The sequence below is a fragment of the Lucilia sericata genome, unplaced genomic scaffold (assembly GCF_015586225.1).
Source record: "Lucilia sericata isolate MDLA Ls3-8-SP2 unplaced genomic scaffold, ASM1558622v1 Contig000109F_arrow, whole genome shotgun sequence".
NCBI classification, from domain to species: Eukaryota; Metazoa; Arthropoda; class Insecta; order Diptera; family Calliphoridae; genus Lucilia; species Lucilia sericata.
In genome coordinates, this window is record NW_023994141.1 from 681,317 (window position 1) to 698,912 (window position 17,596).

Genomic DNA, 17,596 nt, shown 5'->3' on the forward strand with positions numbered 1-17,596 from the left:
TTGACAGTTAAGAAAATAGTTAAAAAAAAAAGAAAATAAAAGAAAGCCCATGAATACAAGAGTTAGTATAAGAGTTAAAGTAACTAACACATATCAACTCTTGAATCGTTGACGGCAAGTGGCAGACTCTAAACCAAGAAATGAAATTACTTTTTCAAATTAATAACAACACTTCACAAACATACAGTATTGTTTTGCAACTAATAAAGTAGAATTTTAAGCTTAAATGGAAGTTTTTGAAAGAATTTTAAACAACAAAGTGAAAAAAAAAACTGCAAATAAAGAAAATCTTAACAAAAACCTAAAAAAATATAATCAAAAAATAATTTCTAGCAAATCAATAATGCTGCTGATTACAGTGCACATTTTGCAATCAATCCTCTACAAACACAAAAGAAGCAAAATACAATCATAGAGCTAAAACTACTCGTAACATATTAAAGGGATATAAAACAAAACCAGCACAAAAACCAGTGCAAAAAAATACAAATATATTGATATTTTCGAAGACAAAGAGAAGGAGGAGTTTTTAAAAGTTTATGATGAAATATGATTGTTTGGCTGCTCAGTAGGATTTTGGTTTCATTTCGATTTTTCGCAAAAAAGAAGCAATTCATTGTAACAGAAAAAAAGTTGATATCAAGCTGGCTGACATCACATGTAGTTATAATAGTCCTGATTTTTTTTAATGATTTTTGTGATCAAAAAGGTTTTTTTTTTTTGAAAACTAACAAAAGACTTGCTTGTATTTTTCACACATTCTGTTTTGTCAGCTTTCTTTTTATCTTTCTTTTTTTATGTATCTGCAGATATTATTTATTTTTGAGTACAAATAATTTAATAACTTTGTCATAATGAAAAATTATGTCATCGTCATGTTCAGGTTAATAACGCTATTACGACGTTTCACTGGATTTTTTGGTGAAATTGTCATATTTTCCATGAAAAGTCGTAAATTTACAGAACATTAATGTGCTTTTAGTGGAATTGTGAAAAACGCAGGATTTTAAAGATAAATTGGATTTTTCGAGAATTTTATTTGTAATCAATGTTTCGATTTTAGTAAAAAAGCTTTTTTAACATATTGTTTTTATTACAAAATATTACATAGACCCCCATATTCTCCAATTCCAGCTATCGTTTAACCGGTAGTTATTCACACGGTTAAAATAATTTTTGTATAAAAAAACTTTTTGAGCATTTATATAAGAAAAAAGTCATTTTAAGCTTTTTTAAATAGAAAAACTTTTTGAACTTTTTATATTAAAAATAAGTTTGCTGTTTATTTTTTTAAAAAAATGAGCTTTTGTATTTTTTTAAATAAATGTTTTAATAAAACCATTTTCTAGGGTTTTTAAACTTTATTCAACTTTTTAAGCTTTTTTATAAGAAAATTTTTAGAGCTTTTTTATAAAAGAAACTTTTTGAGCTTTTTCTACAAGAAAACCCTTCTTGAGCTTTTTCTATAAAAAGGAATTTTGCTGTTTACTGCTAGAAATTTTTCAGCGAAAATAAACGGATTTTTTTTATAAAAGTTTTGGTACAATTATTTTCTAGGGCTTTATAGTTTAAATTGAACTTTTTTCCAAAAAAAAAAAAATTTTAAGCTTTTTCATAGAAGAAAACTTTTTGAGCTTTTCCTATAAGCAAGCTTTTTAAGCATTTTATATAAAAAATCTTTTAGTATAGAACTTTTTGCATAAAAATATTAAACTTTTTTCATAAAAAAGCATATTGAACTTTTTACATAAGGAAGCATATTAAGCTTTTTTTTTTAAAAAATGTTTAAAAGTATATATAGAAAACATTTTTAAGCTTTTTCCATAAAAAAGTTTTGAGCTTTTTTAATTAAAAAGCTATTTCGAGTAAAAAAAACTTTTTTGAGCTTTTTCTGTAAGAAATCTTTTTAAACTCTCTATTAAAAAAAGGGTTTTGAGTTTTTTTCTAAGTTTCCATAAAAAACATATTGAGCTTTTTTCATTAAAAAAAAGTTTTAAGCTTTTTTAATTAAAAAGCTATTTCGAGTAAAAAAAAAACTTTTTTGAGCTTTTTCTATAAGAAATCTTTTTAATCTTTCTATAAAAAGGTATTTGAGGTTTTATCTAAGAAAGCTTTTTTTGCATTTCCTGTTAAGAAAGCTTTTAAATCATGTCTGAAAAAGATTTTCTTTAAAAATCGTGTTTAAATTTTTTCTCTCTATTATCTGGAAAGTGTCATACGTTAGTAACTTACAGCCACATATGAGACTTTTTCTGTTTCTTACTGTCAAAACTCCATATTATTTACTACTTAAAACTTCCCCTTTTACTTCCGTAATAATATATTAACCGAATATTTACTTAAAAGCTTTTCTTATAAGTACATATTTCAATAATAAGTCATAATAAGTCTCTCAAACCAATAGTTTTTCCCATAAAAACACAAATTTCAATAAATACTACTTAAAGGCCAGAAAACAATACAACAAAGGCTCGATAAATAAATTCTTAAAAAAAAAAAACAAACTTCTTTACACACTTTTGTACTTAAAAGTATAATATATACATACTTATACAAACACTTTACAATTTTTTTTTTTTTCATTGAAAACTATAAAGTTTTATAATGAAAAGAAAAGTATAGTTAAAGTATTGTCGCTTGAAAAACAGAAAAACAGCAGGTGTTGGTTTTTTCTACAAAAAAAAAAAAAAAAAAAAAGAAATACAACTTTTGTTGTGGCTGCTGTATTGTTATTGGAAAAATAAAAGAAAAACTTAACAAAAGTTGTGTTAATCTTTAAGCATTAAACAATTGTTAAGATCGGTACAAAAAAATAATAATTTGCATACTACTTATGCGGGCTAGTTGAGCAAAAGCATAATATGGAAAAAGTAGTCATTCAATAAACAGTCACTGCTGTTATTATTTTATTTTCTTTACAAAAAAAAGCTCTGGTTTTTTTATCCGTTTTTGGTTTCAGTAATAATGACATTGAAGTTGAAATGAAATGCTGCTTATTATATTAATGCAATAGCATTAATGCAACACTTTAACATATACATACAACCGCACACACAAAATAGTTAAATAAAAAAAGAGTAGCAAGAGAGAAAGTATCATTATTATCAACACATTCAACTGACACAACTTTCTTCTTCATTCACAGCTACTGTGTTGGTTGATAACTGTAGAAGAGTTCTTATGGTTTTAAGTGGATTGTGTTTTTTAATACTTTTTGCGCATTTTTATTTTTTTTTTTGCTTTTAGTCGAAAATAATAAAAATACAAACTTTATTTAATACTACTACTTAATAATACTTTTTCTTAATTTTTTGTTTTATATATATTTAAAAAAAAAACATATTCCCAGTATTTGATCTGTTTTATTGTATTTTACGGGTTGAAATCAAGAAAATGCTGCTTTTAAAAATAAGCATTTTATTCATTCGTTTTTTTTTCTATTTGTTTTATTTCTGTCATCTAGAGTTAATATTTATTTTAAGCATAATTCTTAACTCAGATTATGAAAATGAGGGGTTTATTTTTTGTTATTTTCTTTTTTTTCTTAGATAAGTAGTCTACTTATTAAAATGAGAAATATTATTCGAAAAGATAAACTAAATATGATGTGTTTGTGGTATTGAAAATAAAAAGAAGTTTTTTTTTTTAACATTAAAGTTTTTGTTATTAATTATTTAGACAATATATGTGTGGGGAAAGAAAAAGTTTAAAATAACACCCTTTGGAAATAAAGACTTTTAACTTTTAAATACATGTGGAAATCAAATAAGTTTTCTTTTCAGTTTAAGTTTGATTTAAGATGAATTTTAAAGACTCCCCAGTGAAATTATCGCAATTTTAATAAAAAAATAGAGTTTGTAGCCGAAAAAAATAAAATGTTGAACTTTTAGTTGAACTTTTTAAGATTTTTCTATAGAAAATTCTTTTTTATAGAAAACTTTAAAAAAGTTTGTGAAATATTGCATTTTTTAGTTAAACTTAGTGAATAATTAAGCTTTTTTTGTAGTAAAGCTTTTAGTGATTCTTCTATTGAAAAGCCTTTTGTATAGCTTTTTTTATAGAAAACCTTTTTAGTAATTTATAATTGAAAGATTTTTGAGCTTTTTCAATATAACAGCTATTTGAGCTTTCCTATAAAAAAAAACTTTTATAAATTTTTAATAAATTTAAATTTACAATTTATGTCTTTTTTTAAGGAAAAGATTTTTTTTCTTTAGAAAAGCTTTTTGAGCTTTTTCTTAAGAAAAGATTTTTGAGCTTTTTCTTTAGAAAAGCTTTTTGAGCTTTTTGTTTCGAAAAGCTTTTTGAGCTTTTTCTTTAAAAAAGCTTTTTGAGCTTTTTCTTTAGAAAAGCTATTTGAACTTTTTCCTTAGAAAAGCTTTTTGAGTCTTTTTGATAAAAGAGCTCTTGACCTTTTTTTATAGAAAAGCTTGCTTGGTATTTTGTTGCTTGCCGGTAAATTATATCGATTTTTCGAAAAAAAAAAAAAAAAATAATTTTTGATTAAAATATCGTTTTTTTTTGTGGATCTGTGTAAAAATTCAGATTTTTGGTGAAATATTGAATTTTTAGTATGAACTTAATACAAAAATAGGTGCTTTACTTACAGTTAAGCTTTTTGAGATTTATAGAAGAACCTTTTTATAGAAAACCTTTTAAATAATTTTTATTTGTCGAAAATATTTTTGAGCTTTTTCAATAAAACATCTTTGAGCTTTTTTCAAATTTTTTACAAAAAAGCTTTTAAGGTTTCTTTTACAGAACAGCTTTACGTTTTTTTTTAAGAAAATAAGTTTCCTATTTAAATAGCTTTTTGAGCCCTTTGAACAGAAAAGCTTTTAAGGCTTTTTTTACAGAATAGCTTTTAAGAAAAGCTTTTTCTATTAAAATAGCTCTTTAAGCATTTTTTTAGAAAAGCCTGTTGAACCTTATTGATAAAAAAGCTTTTTATTATTTTTTATTGAAAAGCTTTTTAAGCTTTTATTTTAATATATTTTAAATAGAAAGGCTTTTGATTTTTTTACAGAAAAGCTTTTACTTTTTTAGAGAAAAAATTTTATGGCCTTTTTACAGAAAAGCTTTTATGGCCTTTTTTATATTGCTTTTTTAAAGACAAGCTTGTTTGGCTTTAAAAAAAGCTTTTATAGTTTTTCTATTAAGAAAGCTTTTATAGCTTTTTCTATTATAAAAGCAGTTAGAGTTTTTCATACTTTTATAGAAAAGCTTTTTAAGTTGTTCAGGCTTTTTACAAAAGCTTTTTGATCTTTTTTGTTGCAAGTTTCTTTTGCTCATAATAAAATTTATTTAATGCTCTTTTAAGAAATCTAATAAAACAAATTTAATAAATGTATTTATTTAAAATAACTCTATTATTTATAATAATAACACTTGCTAACATATTGTACATTGTAGTTTCTCGTACTAACGTTTATTGTAAATATTCTTTACACTTTTTTTTAGAGCTTTTTGTTGTTAACAATAAAAAAACCTTAAAAGTGAAGAAATATGTAAAATGTGAAAAATAATCCTTTTCCTGGTAAAATGTAACCTAAGAACCGCAAAGAAATACAAAACAGCTTTTTTGAAAGTATAGAGAAATTTGATATACATACATACATATAATATTGTAAAGGAGACAGTGGGATATGAAATTTTTTTTAAACAGAATACCAAGGTCCATAATTTTTTTCTTAATTATTAAAATTTTGTTTGGCGCTTAAGTACTAATCTGTATTTGTTGGTATCAAAAGTTTGGTATGATTTTATGAGCTGCCGACCGAATGCAAAGAAGTTAATGTTTGGAAAGTTTGGCCTCACCCACCTTATAGTCCAGACCTTGGCCAGTCCAAGTACTATTTGATTTGCAGATTTTGTACAAAATTTTTTTCTTTGTTAAAATCATTAAAAGCTTGACTGAACTTTATATGCTGAATTGTAAATTTTTCTTAAAAATTTCTAAAAACTTAAATTTGTATAAAAATTAATGAAGTTTTATTTAAAACCTATTTCTTTGTTTTACATAAACCTTTTCCCAAGATTCTTTATTTAAGGCAAAATTCCATTTTATTCGTATTTTGTTGTTATTATTTTTACATATTTTTGGTTTCTTTCTTTGCTATAATGCTGACATTGGTCGTTTTTAAGTATATTATATATTAGTTTTCTTTTTTAATCTATTTCTTCTGCTATTTGGTTTCTGTATAACGAACAAAGAACATAACTGCTGTTTCCAGTATAATGCTTGTATAACCTTCCTTTTTCCTTCTTATGACCAAAAGAATGGTTTTCTTTTCGTGTTACTTGTTTACCAGCAACTCTTAACCATTGTATTCATAGTAAATTTTTTGACTCAGCTTGCTTGTTTTTGCTTTCTAGAAATACATATATACAATAATATATTTTTGCATTTGTTCAATGTTGTTGTTAAAGCTGTTGCTTTTTGCCATTCATTTCTGTCTGTTTTTTTTTTTCTCCAGTGTAAGTATATTGCTAGTTTTTTCCATTTTTTCTAGTTTTGTGTTATAAAACGGAAACGGAAGCAAAACTGCTTACAGCGCGAAAAGCAACACAGCTTTTGCAATATTTGTTCACAGCATAACATACACAGTTAAACAGTCTCGCACATACATACACATAACATCTATAGACATTGAAATGTTCTATCTGAAAAACTGTTTTTCTGTTTTTAGTTTCATTTTTTTCAAAAGGAGAAGAAAAAAATTTGTTACGAGAAAAATTTAAAGAATTTCCTTGGTTTCCATTGATGAAGGTAAACATAAGTTATAAATGCATATCTGAGTTTATACACAAACGTCTATAGAAAAGTGTGTTTTGTAAAAAACTTAAATCAAACACGACCATCTTAAAAAAAAATATCTTAAATATGCCCTTGTGTTAGTATTTTTTCTTTTCATACTTCTGTATTATATGCCTTAACACATCTCCTGGTTCAAAACATTCATTCATCTTTTTGCCACAAAAAAATATACAAAAAAAAAAAGAGAAAAAAATTTCCAAAAAAATATGAACAAAAATTTTAAAGTGTGGCAACGTTATTCAAGTATTTTATATTTTGTGTTGCTGCATTAAGTTATGATTTTTTTTTGCTGTTTTATTTTTATTTAATATTTTCTTCTTTAATACATTTCTTATTGACTGCGAAATGTTCAAGTAAATATAAAGGGTATCTGCCATAAATGCCAATATTTAATCCAATAAAGCTGAAGTTTTTTATTCCACTTAGTAGGCTTAAGGTTGAAGGTCAATTTTCTGTTTTCTGTTGAACAAATATTTATATAGAAAGAGTATAAAATTAAAGACTTAAGTGAAGTTTGCTAAAGGTTAATAAGTAAGAGTTTTACAATTAAATTATTTGCCATAAATTTTAATTAATGAAGTTGTTTTTTAAGAAAATTTTAATGAAATTTTTTAGGTATTTAAGTCTTAAATCTCATAGATTTTTCATTTAAGTTTTGCTTTAATTTTTAGTAAATTTTCTAAGATAAGGATTATATCGGCTGCAAATGTTCTTGGGACAACCATAGAGCGAAGTGATATTGTGAATAAATAGTACTCATAGCCACCTAGCTATTCTAGTACGATTCCCAGCTTGTTTTCAACAGATGGATAGATGGACGGGCAGATAGACAGACAGACAGACAGACAGACAGACAGACAGACAGACAGACAGACAGACAGACAGACAGACAAACAGACAAAACAGACTGACTGACAGATAGACGGACATGGCTTGATTAAAGAATTATGTTCTTGACTTAAGTTCAAAAACGTACATTTTTAGAAAATTTAGAGGAATTAATTTGGAATATCCCATAATGACTTTGATAGAAGTAGTCATGATAAGAGAATAATAAACAATCGATATCCTTCTATATCTATCACTTTTCTGCACTGTAGGAAATTTGCTCTCAATTTTCTATGTTGAGATCTTGTCATTCCTGGCTTTATCAGGTATTGTAATTGGTTCAGAAATAGTAGCCTCTTCAAAACTATACTCAACCTCTATATATCTTGGTCCTTTATACAACTTTTTATACATTTAAACTTCTTGAGAAAGGTAGTTATATGTACCGTTTGAAATTTCTACAATATAATTTTCAAATACTATAAAGTATATATATTCTGGATCCTTATAAATAGCGACGTCGATTAAGCTATGTCCGTCTGTCGAAATCAATTTTCTGAAGACCCCATTTATATATCTCAATAACATTTGCAGACGTGCTTTCTATCAGTTTCCTATTTGTCAGCAAAATCGGTTCATAAATAATGGAGATATGAAAAAAATTTCTGAAATTTCTAATGAAACAAGTACGAATGTATCGTTGGGCATGGTCGGTCATATGATTTTTTTTTAAATAATGAAGCATTTAATTTGATTTTTACCTTAATTCCGGAATATTTTTACTTATTGTTGACAAAAAAAGAGATTTTCTACAAGACGGATCATATGGCGATGAGGGTAAATATGGGCCTATCCCTATAAATGTTGTTAGAGGAATTAACGTCAACATCAAAATTATTTATGTAGAATTTCATCGTGTTATTAGTGAATTTTGAACTTCAAGTCATTTTCTGAAGGAAGCTTGTATGGGGGCTAGGGTTAAATGAGGCCCGATCATTACGCAGTATCATTAAGACTTATATAAAACTAAGTTTTGCCGATTTTTGAAGTGATAAAAGAACATTTAACATAGGTTTACATGGACACACAGACAGACAGACGGACGGGCAAAGCTAAGTCGAAATGATTCTGAGCCGATGGGGGCTATACGAAATAATGCACCGATTTTAACCATTTTCAATAGACTTTGTCCTTGGGCCAAATTTCATCAAATTATCTGGAAAATTGCGACCTATAGAGTGCGCAAAAGGTTTACATGGACACACAGACAGACAGGCAGACGGACGGGCATAGCTAAATCGACTCAGAAAATTATTCTGAGCCGATTGGGTGTAGGACCAATATTTTTGGGTGTTATAAACATCAGGACGCATAATACCCTCCCCAATATAGTGGTGTATGGTATACATAAGAAAAACAGCCGGACAGACTGATGGACGGACATGTTCGACTTAGAAAGTGATTTTGTGTCGATCGATATACATTAAGGTGGGTGTAGTTACAAACATCAGTACAAACAAATAATAGCCTCCCTACTATAGTGGTGTAGGGTTTAAATAAAATAAAAAAACTGTTAAACATTTTAAAAATACATTAGCAAAACTATCTCTTTATTGTAAAAATATTATAAACTTAATGAGAATTGTATCCATAGTAGGCGATAATACGCCGTTTTTGTGACATTTTTTAATAAATTAATAAATTAAATAATACCTTTTCTAATTGCTAAAGACTTTTAGAATTTTCCAATACTAAAAAATGTTTAAATGCAGTTTTTCTAAAAAATTATATTAAAAAAAATAATTTCTTAAACTTTAAACAAAATTAAATTATTCATCTAGCAAAATTTATAACAAAAAATTGAAAATTATTTTGTCCATTTATTTGTTCTATGTTGCTGCTTAAATGAACGTTTAAAATGCATAAATTCTATAAACATTTTAAAATGTATTTTATTGGCCTAATTGTATTTAATTAAAATATGCCATAAATATCCATTTAAAACTATTTATTATTCATAAACAAGAAATTCATAAAATCTGTCACAAATATGTTAATAAGTATAAGAAAAATCATTAAATCAACACTTACCGCCTTCATCTGTCATTACCAAAATGGTAGTTTCAGGACCCAATCCCTCAGGATTGAAAACCTGTACGGTAACCTTGTACTGGGTATAAGGTTCCAAATTGAGAATTTCATGACTCTAGAAAGAAAAGAGTAAGAATAAAACTTAAAAAACAATATTTTAATAAGGAAATTATTTATATAATATTTTTAATCCATAATTTTGTGCTTTAAGTTTTCAAATTTATGCTTAAGAATAATTTTTCTTTTAACTAAAGAAAAAGATAAAACTGCCAATGAAGAACGAGTTAAAAAGAAAAAACGGAAATTGCGCGAATTTTTTTGTTAAATATTTTCCTTGAAAAGAACTTCTAAAATCGATTTGTTATACTTTTTTGTACTTTTATAGTTGCTGTCTGTATGCAGCAGTAGCATCATCTTGTGTATGTAGTTGGTTTTCTTTAACATTTCAGGATTCTTCCTTTTTCAGGATTTCTTTCTTATCTGTTTTTTTAGTCAGTTGTATGACAAAAACGTTAATCGGAAATTGAGTTTAGTCTCGATTTTTTTTTAGTTTTCTATTTTCTATTTGTTTTCTGTTGTAGACTTTGAAAATTTCTTTTTAATATCAAGTCTTGCCGAGGAATGAAGTGATAGATAGAGAGTTTTTTTATTATAGTTGTTGCTTGTTTAAACCAGACAAATAGTGACAATTAGTGATATTACAAGGATAAACAAGGATGCAACATAAAATTGTAGTATTCTGGTTCTGTTGGTGGATTTTTTCTTTTCCTTTTACACATACTTTACCACAACTGACAAGAGTGTGTATACAGAAGTTTGCTGTTTAATTTGTTAGTTATTTGGAAAAAATCTGAACACCCCAATTTTGTTGTAAGAAATATTGATTTGCTATAAGGTAATTATGCATAGATTATTGATGGAAATGTGAAACTATTATTGATGGAGATGTGTTCAAAATCTATCAAATTTCTTACATTATATGATGTTCTGTGCATTTGAGGCTGCTGCAAAGATTGCTGTATAATACAAAAGTAGGTCATATAAGAGAGAATTGTTCTAAAGGTTTTGCTTAACTAAATTAATATTTATTTCAGGGCTTTCACTGATAACATTTTCTTAAAGGAACAATTTTAGTCATCTATTAGAGAGATAGATCCAATGAATTAGTCAGTGAAAAGTAAGTTTTTGTAATAAGTTCAAGTTAGTACCGGATCTATGACGTTCGAACATACAAATTTTAGCCTATTTGTTCTTAGAATTTTCGATTTGATCCCATATGAAGTATGCATTCGTTCATAAAATAATATTGATTAAAGGATATCCAATATTGAATTAATTTCAAAATATTCCTATTTCAAGAATTATGTTCTTGTTAAAATTTATTATCTAAATGTTCACATAGACGACATATTTATCGTGAAAATTTTGAGGCTTCTAGGTGTAGAAGTGCCCAGATATACGAATTGTTGTTTTTAATTTGTATGGGAGGTGTCACGCCCGCTATTTCGTGTCCAGTCATGTTGACCTCAATTGTTCATATGCATTTCAATGTTGATCTGGAAAAAGTTGAGGATTCTAGCACTAATGGTTTCCCAGAAAAGGGAATGTTAGTATGTAATTAATATGGCAGATGGCACACCTCCTATTAGCTAACTAACTACTAACTAACTAACTAACTACTAACTAACTAACTAACTACTAACTAACTAACTAACTACTACTAACTAACTAACTACTAACTAACTACTAACTAACTAACTAACTAACTACTAACTAACTAACTACTAACTAACTACTACTAACTAACTAACTAACTAACTAACTAACTAACTAACTAACTAACTAACTAACTAACTAACTAACTAACTAACTAACTAACTAACTACTAACTAACTAACTAACTAACTAACTAACTACTAACTAACTAACTAACTACTACTAACTAACTAACTACTAACTAACTAACTAACTAACTAACTAACTAACTAACTACTAACTAACTAACTAACTAACTAACTACTAACTAACTAACTAACTAACTAACTAACTACTAACTAACTAACTAACTAACTAACTAACTAACTAACTAACTAACTAACTAACTAACTAACTAACTAACTAACTAACTACTAACTAACTAACTAACTAACTAACTAACTAACTAACTACTAACTAACTAACTAACTAACTAACTAACTAACTAACTAACTAACTAACTAACTAACTAACTAACTAACTAACTACTAACTAACTAACTAACTAACTAACTAACTAACTAACTAACTAACTAACTACTAACTAACTAACTAACTAACTACTAACTAACTAACTAACTAACTAACTAACTAACTAACTAACTAACTAACTAACTAACTAACTAACTAACTAACTAACTAACTAACTAACTACTAACTAACTAACTAACTAACTAACTACTAACTAACTAACTAACTACTAACTAACTAACTACTAACTAACTAACTAACTAACTAACTAACTAACTACTAACTAACTAACTAACTAACTAACTAACTACTACTAACTAACTAACTAACTAACTAACTAACTAACTAACTAACTAACTAACTAACTAACTAACTAACTAACTAACTAACTAACTAACTAACTAACTAACTAACTAACTACTAACTAACTAACTAACTAACTAACTAACTAACTAACTAACTACTAACTACTAACTAACTAACTAACTAACTACTAACTAACTAACTAACTAACTACTAACTAACTAACTACTAACTAACTAACTAACTAACTAACTAACTAACTAACTAACTAACTAACTAACTAACTACTAACTAACTAACTAACTAACTAACTAACTAACTAACTAACTAACTAACTAACTAACTAACTAACTAACTAACTAACTACTAACTAACTAACTAACTAACTAACTAACTAACTAACTAACTAACTAACTAACTAACTACTAACTACTAACTAACTAACTAACTAACTAACTAACTAACTAACTAACTAACTAACTAACTAACTACTAACTAACTAACTACTAACTAACTAACTACTAACTAACTAACTAACTAACTAACTAACTAACTAACTAACTAACTAACTAACTAACTAACTAACTACTAACTAACTAACTAACTACTAACTAACTACTACTAACTAACTAACTAACTAACTACTACTAACTAACTAACTAACTAACTAACTAACTAACTAACTAACTAACTAACTAACTACTAACTAACTAACTAACTAACTAACTAACTAACTAACTAACTAACTAACTAACTAACTAACTAACTAACTAACTAACTAACTAACTAACTAACTACTAACTAACTACTAACTAACTAACTAACTAACTACTAACTAACTAACTAACTAACTAACTAACTAACTAACTAACTAACTAACTAACTAACTAACTAACTACTAACTAACTAACTAACTAACTAACTAACTAACTAACTAACTAACTAACTAACTAACTAACTAACTACTAACTAACTACTAACTAACTAACTAACTAACTACTACTAACTAACTAACTAACTAACTAACTAACTAACTAACTAACTAACTAACTAACTAACTAACTAACTAACTAACTAACTAACTAACTAACTACTAACTAACTAACTAACTAACTAACTAACTAACTAACTAACTACTAACTAACTAACTAACTAACTAACTAACTAACTAACTAACTAACTAACTAACTAACTAACTAACTAACTAACTAACTAACTAACTACTAACTAACTAACTAACTAACTAACTAACTAACTAACTACTACTAACTAACTAACTAACTAACTAACTAACTAACTAACTAACTAACTAACTAACTACTAACTAACTAACTAACTAACTAACTAACTAACTAACTAACTAACTAACTAACTAACTAACTAACTAACTAACTAACTAACTAACTAACTAACTAACTAACTAACTAACTAACTAACTAACTAACTAACTAACTAACTAACTAACTAACTAACTAACTAACTAACTAACTAACTAACTAACTACTAACTAACTAACTAACTAACTAACTAACTAACTACTAACTAACTAACTAACTAACTAACTAACTAACTAACTAACTAACTACTAACTAACTAACTAACTAACTAACTAACTAACTAACTAACTAACTAACTAACTAACTAACTAACTAACTAACTAACTAACTAACTAACTAACTAACTAACTAACTAACTAACTAACTAACTAACTAACTAACTAACTAACTAACTACTAACTACTAACTAACTAACTAACTACTAACTAACTAACTAACTACTAACTAACTAACTAACTAACTAACTAACTAACTAACTAACTAACTAACTAACTAACTAACTAACTAACTAACTAACTAACTAACTAACTAACCTAACTAACTAACTAACTAACGACTAACTAACTAACTAACTAACTAACTAACTAACTAACTAACTAACTAACTAACTAACTAACTAACTAACTAACGAACTAACTAACTAACTAACTAACTAACTACTAACTAACTAACTAACTAACTAACTACTAACTAACTAACTAATTATGTGGTCTCACATATCATCAATTCATCCAACACTAAAGACTCGTCGAGAAAGAATCTTAGGTGCTGCAACTCTAGCCCGAAGGATATATTAAACATCTCACCAATCACACCCGTTATTCTCATACGTGAATTAAACCTGTTATGGTGAGCCCATGGGCTGAACAAAAGATCCGAAATAGGGTCGCAGTGCTTAGGGCTCTCTCTAATCTAATCTAACTCATATTTTTCCATTACAAGTTTTGTTTATAAACTATTGGCAACAGATATTATCAGTAAAAGATTTAAATTTGCCCCATGCTTCTTTTTGGGCAATACCGACTATACTTGTTCACAATTTCATTTTCATTAGTCCATTTCCACTTTCCCTTAATACTTAGAATAATAAACTGTATGCCGTAATTTATTTGAAATACAAACATATAATTGCTTATAATATCATTAGGAATATTGTAAAATAAAATTTGCAAAAATACATTTAGAAGAAAATGTTTATAATACCAATAGCTTTTTAAAGAAATACTCGTAAATATCCATAACAAATACCCTCTTTAAATTTGTATGCAAATACACATTGTACCCATATCAATATATTCAGTCAAAACCACAATGTTTTACTACAGTTTTACAAAAAGTATATGTATCTGTTTCTGATAGTTTTACCTCCCATATTTATTTATATTTCCCTCTGATAAGGTGATCATTTTAGTCTTAGCTAACTATTTAACCCACCTGAAGTAATCTGTTATAGAACTGGTTCTAGTTTTTGTAGTAAAATTTAATAGAATTAAAGAGTTATATCTTGTCTCTTGATTTTCTCATCAGAATCTATAACTTGAACATCTATGTGATACTAGATAGTTACTCCGAACTGCAAACACTATACCCGCATCAATATTCATCCAAAACCACAATGTTTGTACTTATGTATGTGTGAACAGTCGTATGCGTTTGTGTGTATATGTATGTGTGACTCTCAAATACACACATCCATAAGTAACGACATATAGCTCAGACATCTGGTGTTATTTATCTTCTTTTAGTATTTTTCTAGAAATTTGCATATACATCACATACTAATACCCATACCAAAGCAACTACTAGCTACTGTTTGGGCTGTAATTGAAAGGAATGTAATCTTTTAAGATTCAAATAAAATTAATTTTCAAAATTAAGTTTTTTGAGCGTATATTTTCAATATATCTTTTGAAAAAATATAAAAAGTGGATTTTCTGGAAATATTTTGGAAAAACTTTGATTAATATTAAAAAAGTAATTCATTACATGGCCAATTACAATTACTTGTAATGTGTAATTGAGTAATATCCATTTGTAACTGAAGTTTTGTCAATTGTAATTACTTGACATAAGTAATTAACCAATAACTAATTACAATTACAAGTAATTGTTCACCAATTACAATAACATGTAGTAATAAGGGAAAAAAATTACAATTACAAGGCATTGTTATTGGCAAAATTTCAATTACAATTAATTCAAAGGTAATTGTAATTGTCTGTCTGTCTGTATGTCTGTTCATCTGTCCGTCTGCATGTTCATGTTAACCTTTTGCGCATGCTACAGTTCGCAATTTCCAATATAATTTGATGAAATTTGGCACATACTCTTCTTTTGGCCCAAGGACGAAGCCTTACCCCTCGAATATAGGCCATTTGAGCTCATTGTGTTTAATATTCTAGTATCTCTACAAAAATTGCAAAACTTAGTTTTATATAAGTTTAATTAACATAAAATCCGCACTTTACTCATAAATTTTTTCCATCTTTGATTTCAGCCTTTAACTGGTTTATGGGCCGTTTTTGTTGATTTTATATAGACAACTTTTCGAAAGCATGGAAGCTTTGGAAACAGATGGACAGTTTAATGACTGTGACTACTACATATCGTCTGCATTACTTCGAAGGAGTCTAGTAATGACTTACAAATAACTATAACCGTAAGTACTTACTTTTTAGCCTTGATATTTTGTCTTTGAATGTTGTTTAAAAAAAGATATAAAAACATTTTTTTTTTGTCAGAACTAATAGTAGTAAGTACTTACCTTACTCCCTACTAGTAAGCGAGAGTGGTAAGTACTTGCCTCTAATATCATTACCGTGTTAAAATAATGACTTAAAATGATATTGTGGAAGTAAATGTCAGCATTTTACCCCCTACACTCCAAGTTTTCGCTGGGTTTTTATAAAAGAAAAATATAATTAGTTGATCTTGGACATAGAAAAATTTAAGATTTAATTCTTTTCCCCATAATCTGAATAACACAGCAAGAAGCACTCTTAAAAATAGTATTAAAACAGTTGTTTGGTTGCACTCATTTTTGTCTATAAATCCACTATTATAAGAACTAAAATATGCACCAACAAATATATTTTTATAAGGATTCCTATAACTCTCACATACATTTGTGTATTAGTACACAATCATACATATATTCCTAACTGACTTATGGGTTTTTGCCTGAGTATGTGTTTAAACTTTAGATAGTCGTAAAGATAACAAACGTATGTAGCTAACAATTCAAAATGTATCTGTGTGAGTAGAAAAATGTGGGTTGATTTTTAGGTAGCATGTAGGTACATACGTATGCATTAGTTTATTTTTTTATAAAACACACAAGTCACAAGATAAATTCGTATTTTTTTTTTAAACTAGAACTGCATATAAAAATATTATCATTTCACTATTATTATTATTATTTTTCTCTCCTTTTTTTGCAATTTTATTTATGTTGTCTGTACTCCACCATATTTTATGAATATTTTTGTTGCTGCTAATGTATGTCAAATGTCTATGACTTATGATTTTCAATATATCATTTGATTTCGCTAAACATAAAAAATGAACTAAAAAAAAAACAATAAAACAGAAACTATATAAAAATAGAAACAGTCACGTTTGATATTTATAAAACTAATATCCATCTTTTAGTTTTCAGTCGTGATATTTAAAATAAAACAACAAATATTTGAGGAAAAAAAATTCGACATGGAATATTTACTAAAACTGTTACTCTTTTATCACGCGTGAGTTATTTATGGAGCAAAGAAAGTTGGACAAAAAAAAACTAGGAAGAATTTCATAGTTTTTCTTTGTTCAATCTTGTTCTCATTTCCACTTGACAAAACCCTTTTGGCATTTATTTCCATCTATCTATTGTCGAAGTTGTATCTTTTGTGGAGTTTATTTTTCATACTTTGTGTCTGTCGTTTATTATATGTATTCGTGACTCATGCTATAGGATCTTGATAAAGTGATAAACTATATAATGACAT

The 17,596-nt window shown here is 26.8% G+C and overlaps 2 protein-coding genes across 2 annotated transcripts in view; one reads left to right on the forward strand and one right to left on the reverse strand.

The window, feature by feature from the left end:
• LOC119600283 (tyrosine-protein phosphatase 99A) overlaps window positions 1-9,847 on the reverse strand; it is a 150,948-nt gene extending 141,101 nt beyond the window's left edge. Inside the window, exon 1 of the mRNA XM_037950432.1 lies at window positions 9,737-9,847. Within this exon, the coding sequence (XP_037806360.1) occupies window positions 9,737-9,752 (16 nt within the window). The 5' untranslated portion in view covers window positions 9,753-9,847. The remainder of the gene's footprint in view (window positions 1-9,736) is intronic.
• Window positions 1-16,215, forward strand: part of LOC119600284 (uncharacterized protein C2orf42 homolog) — a 168,668-nt gene extending 152,453 nt beyond the window's left edge. Inside the window, exon 4 of the mRNA XM_037950434.1 lies at window positions 16,099-16,215. Coding sequence (XP_037806362.1) covers window positions 16,099-16,140 — 42 coding nt within the window. The 3' untranslated portion in view covers window positions 16,141-16,215. The remainder of the gene's footprint in view (window positions 1-16,098) is intronic.
• The last annotated feature ends 1,381 nt before the right edge of the window (window positions 16,216-17,596 follow it).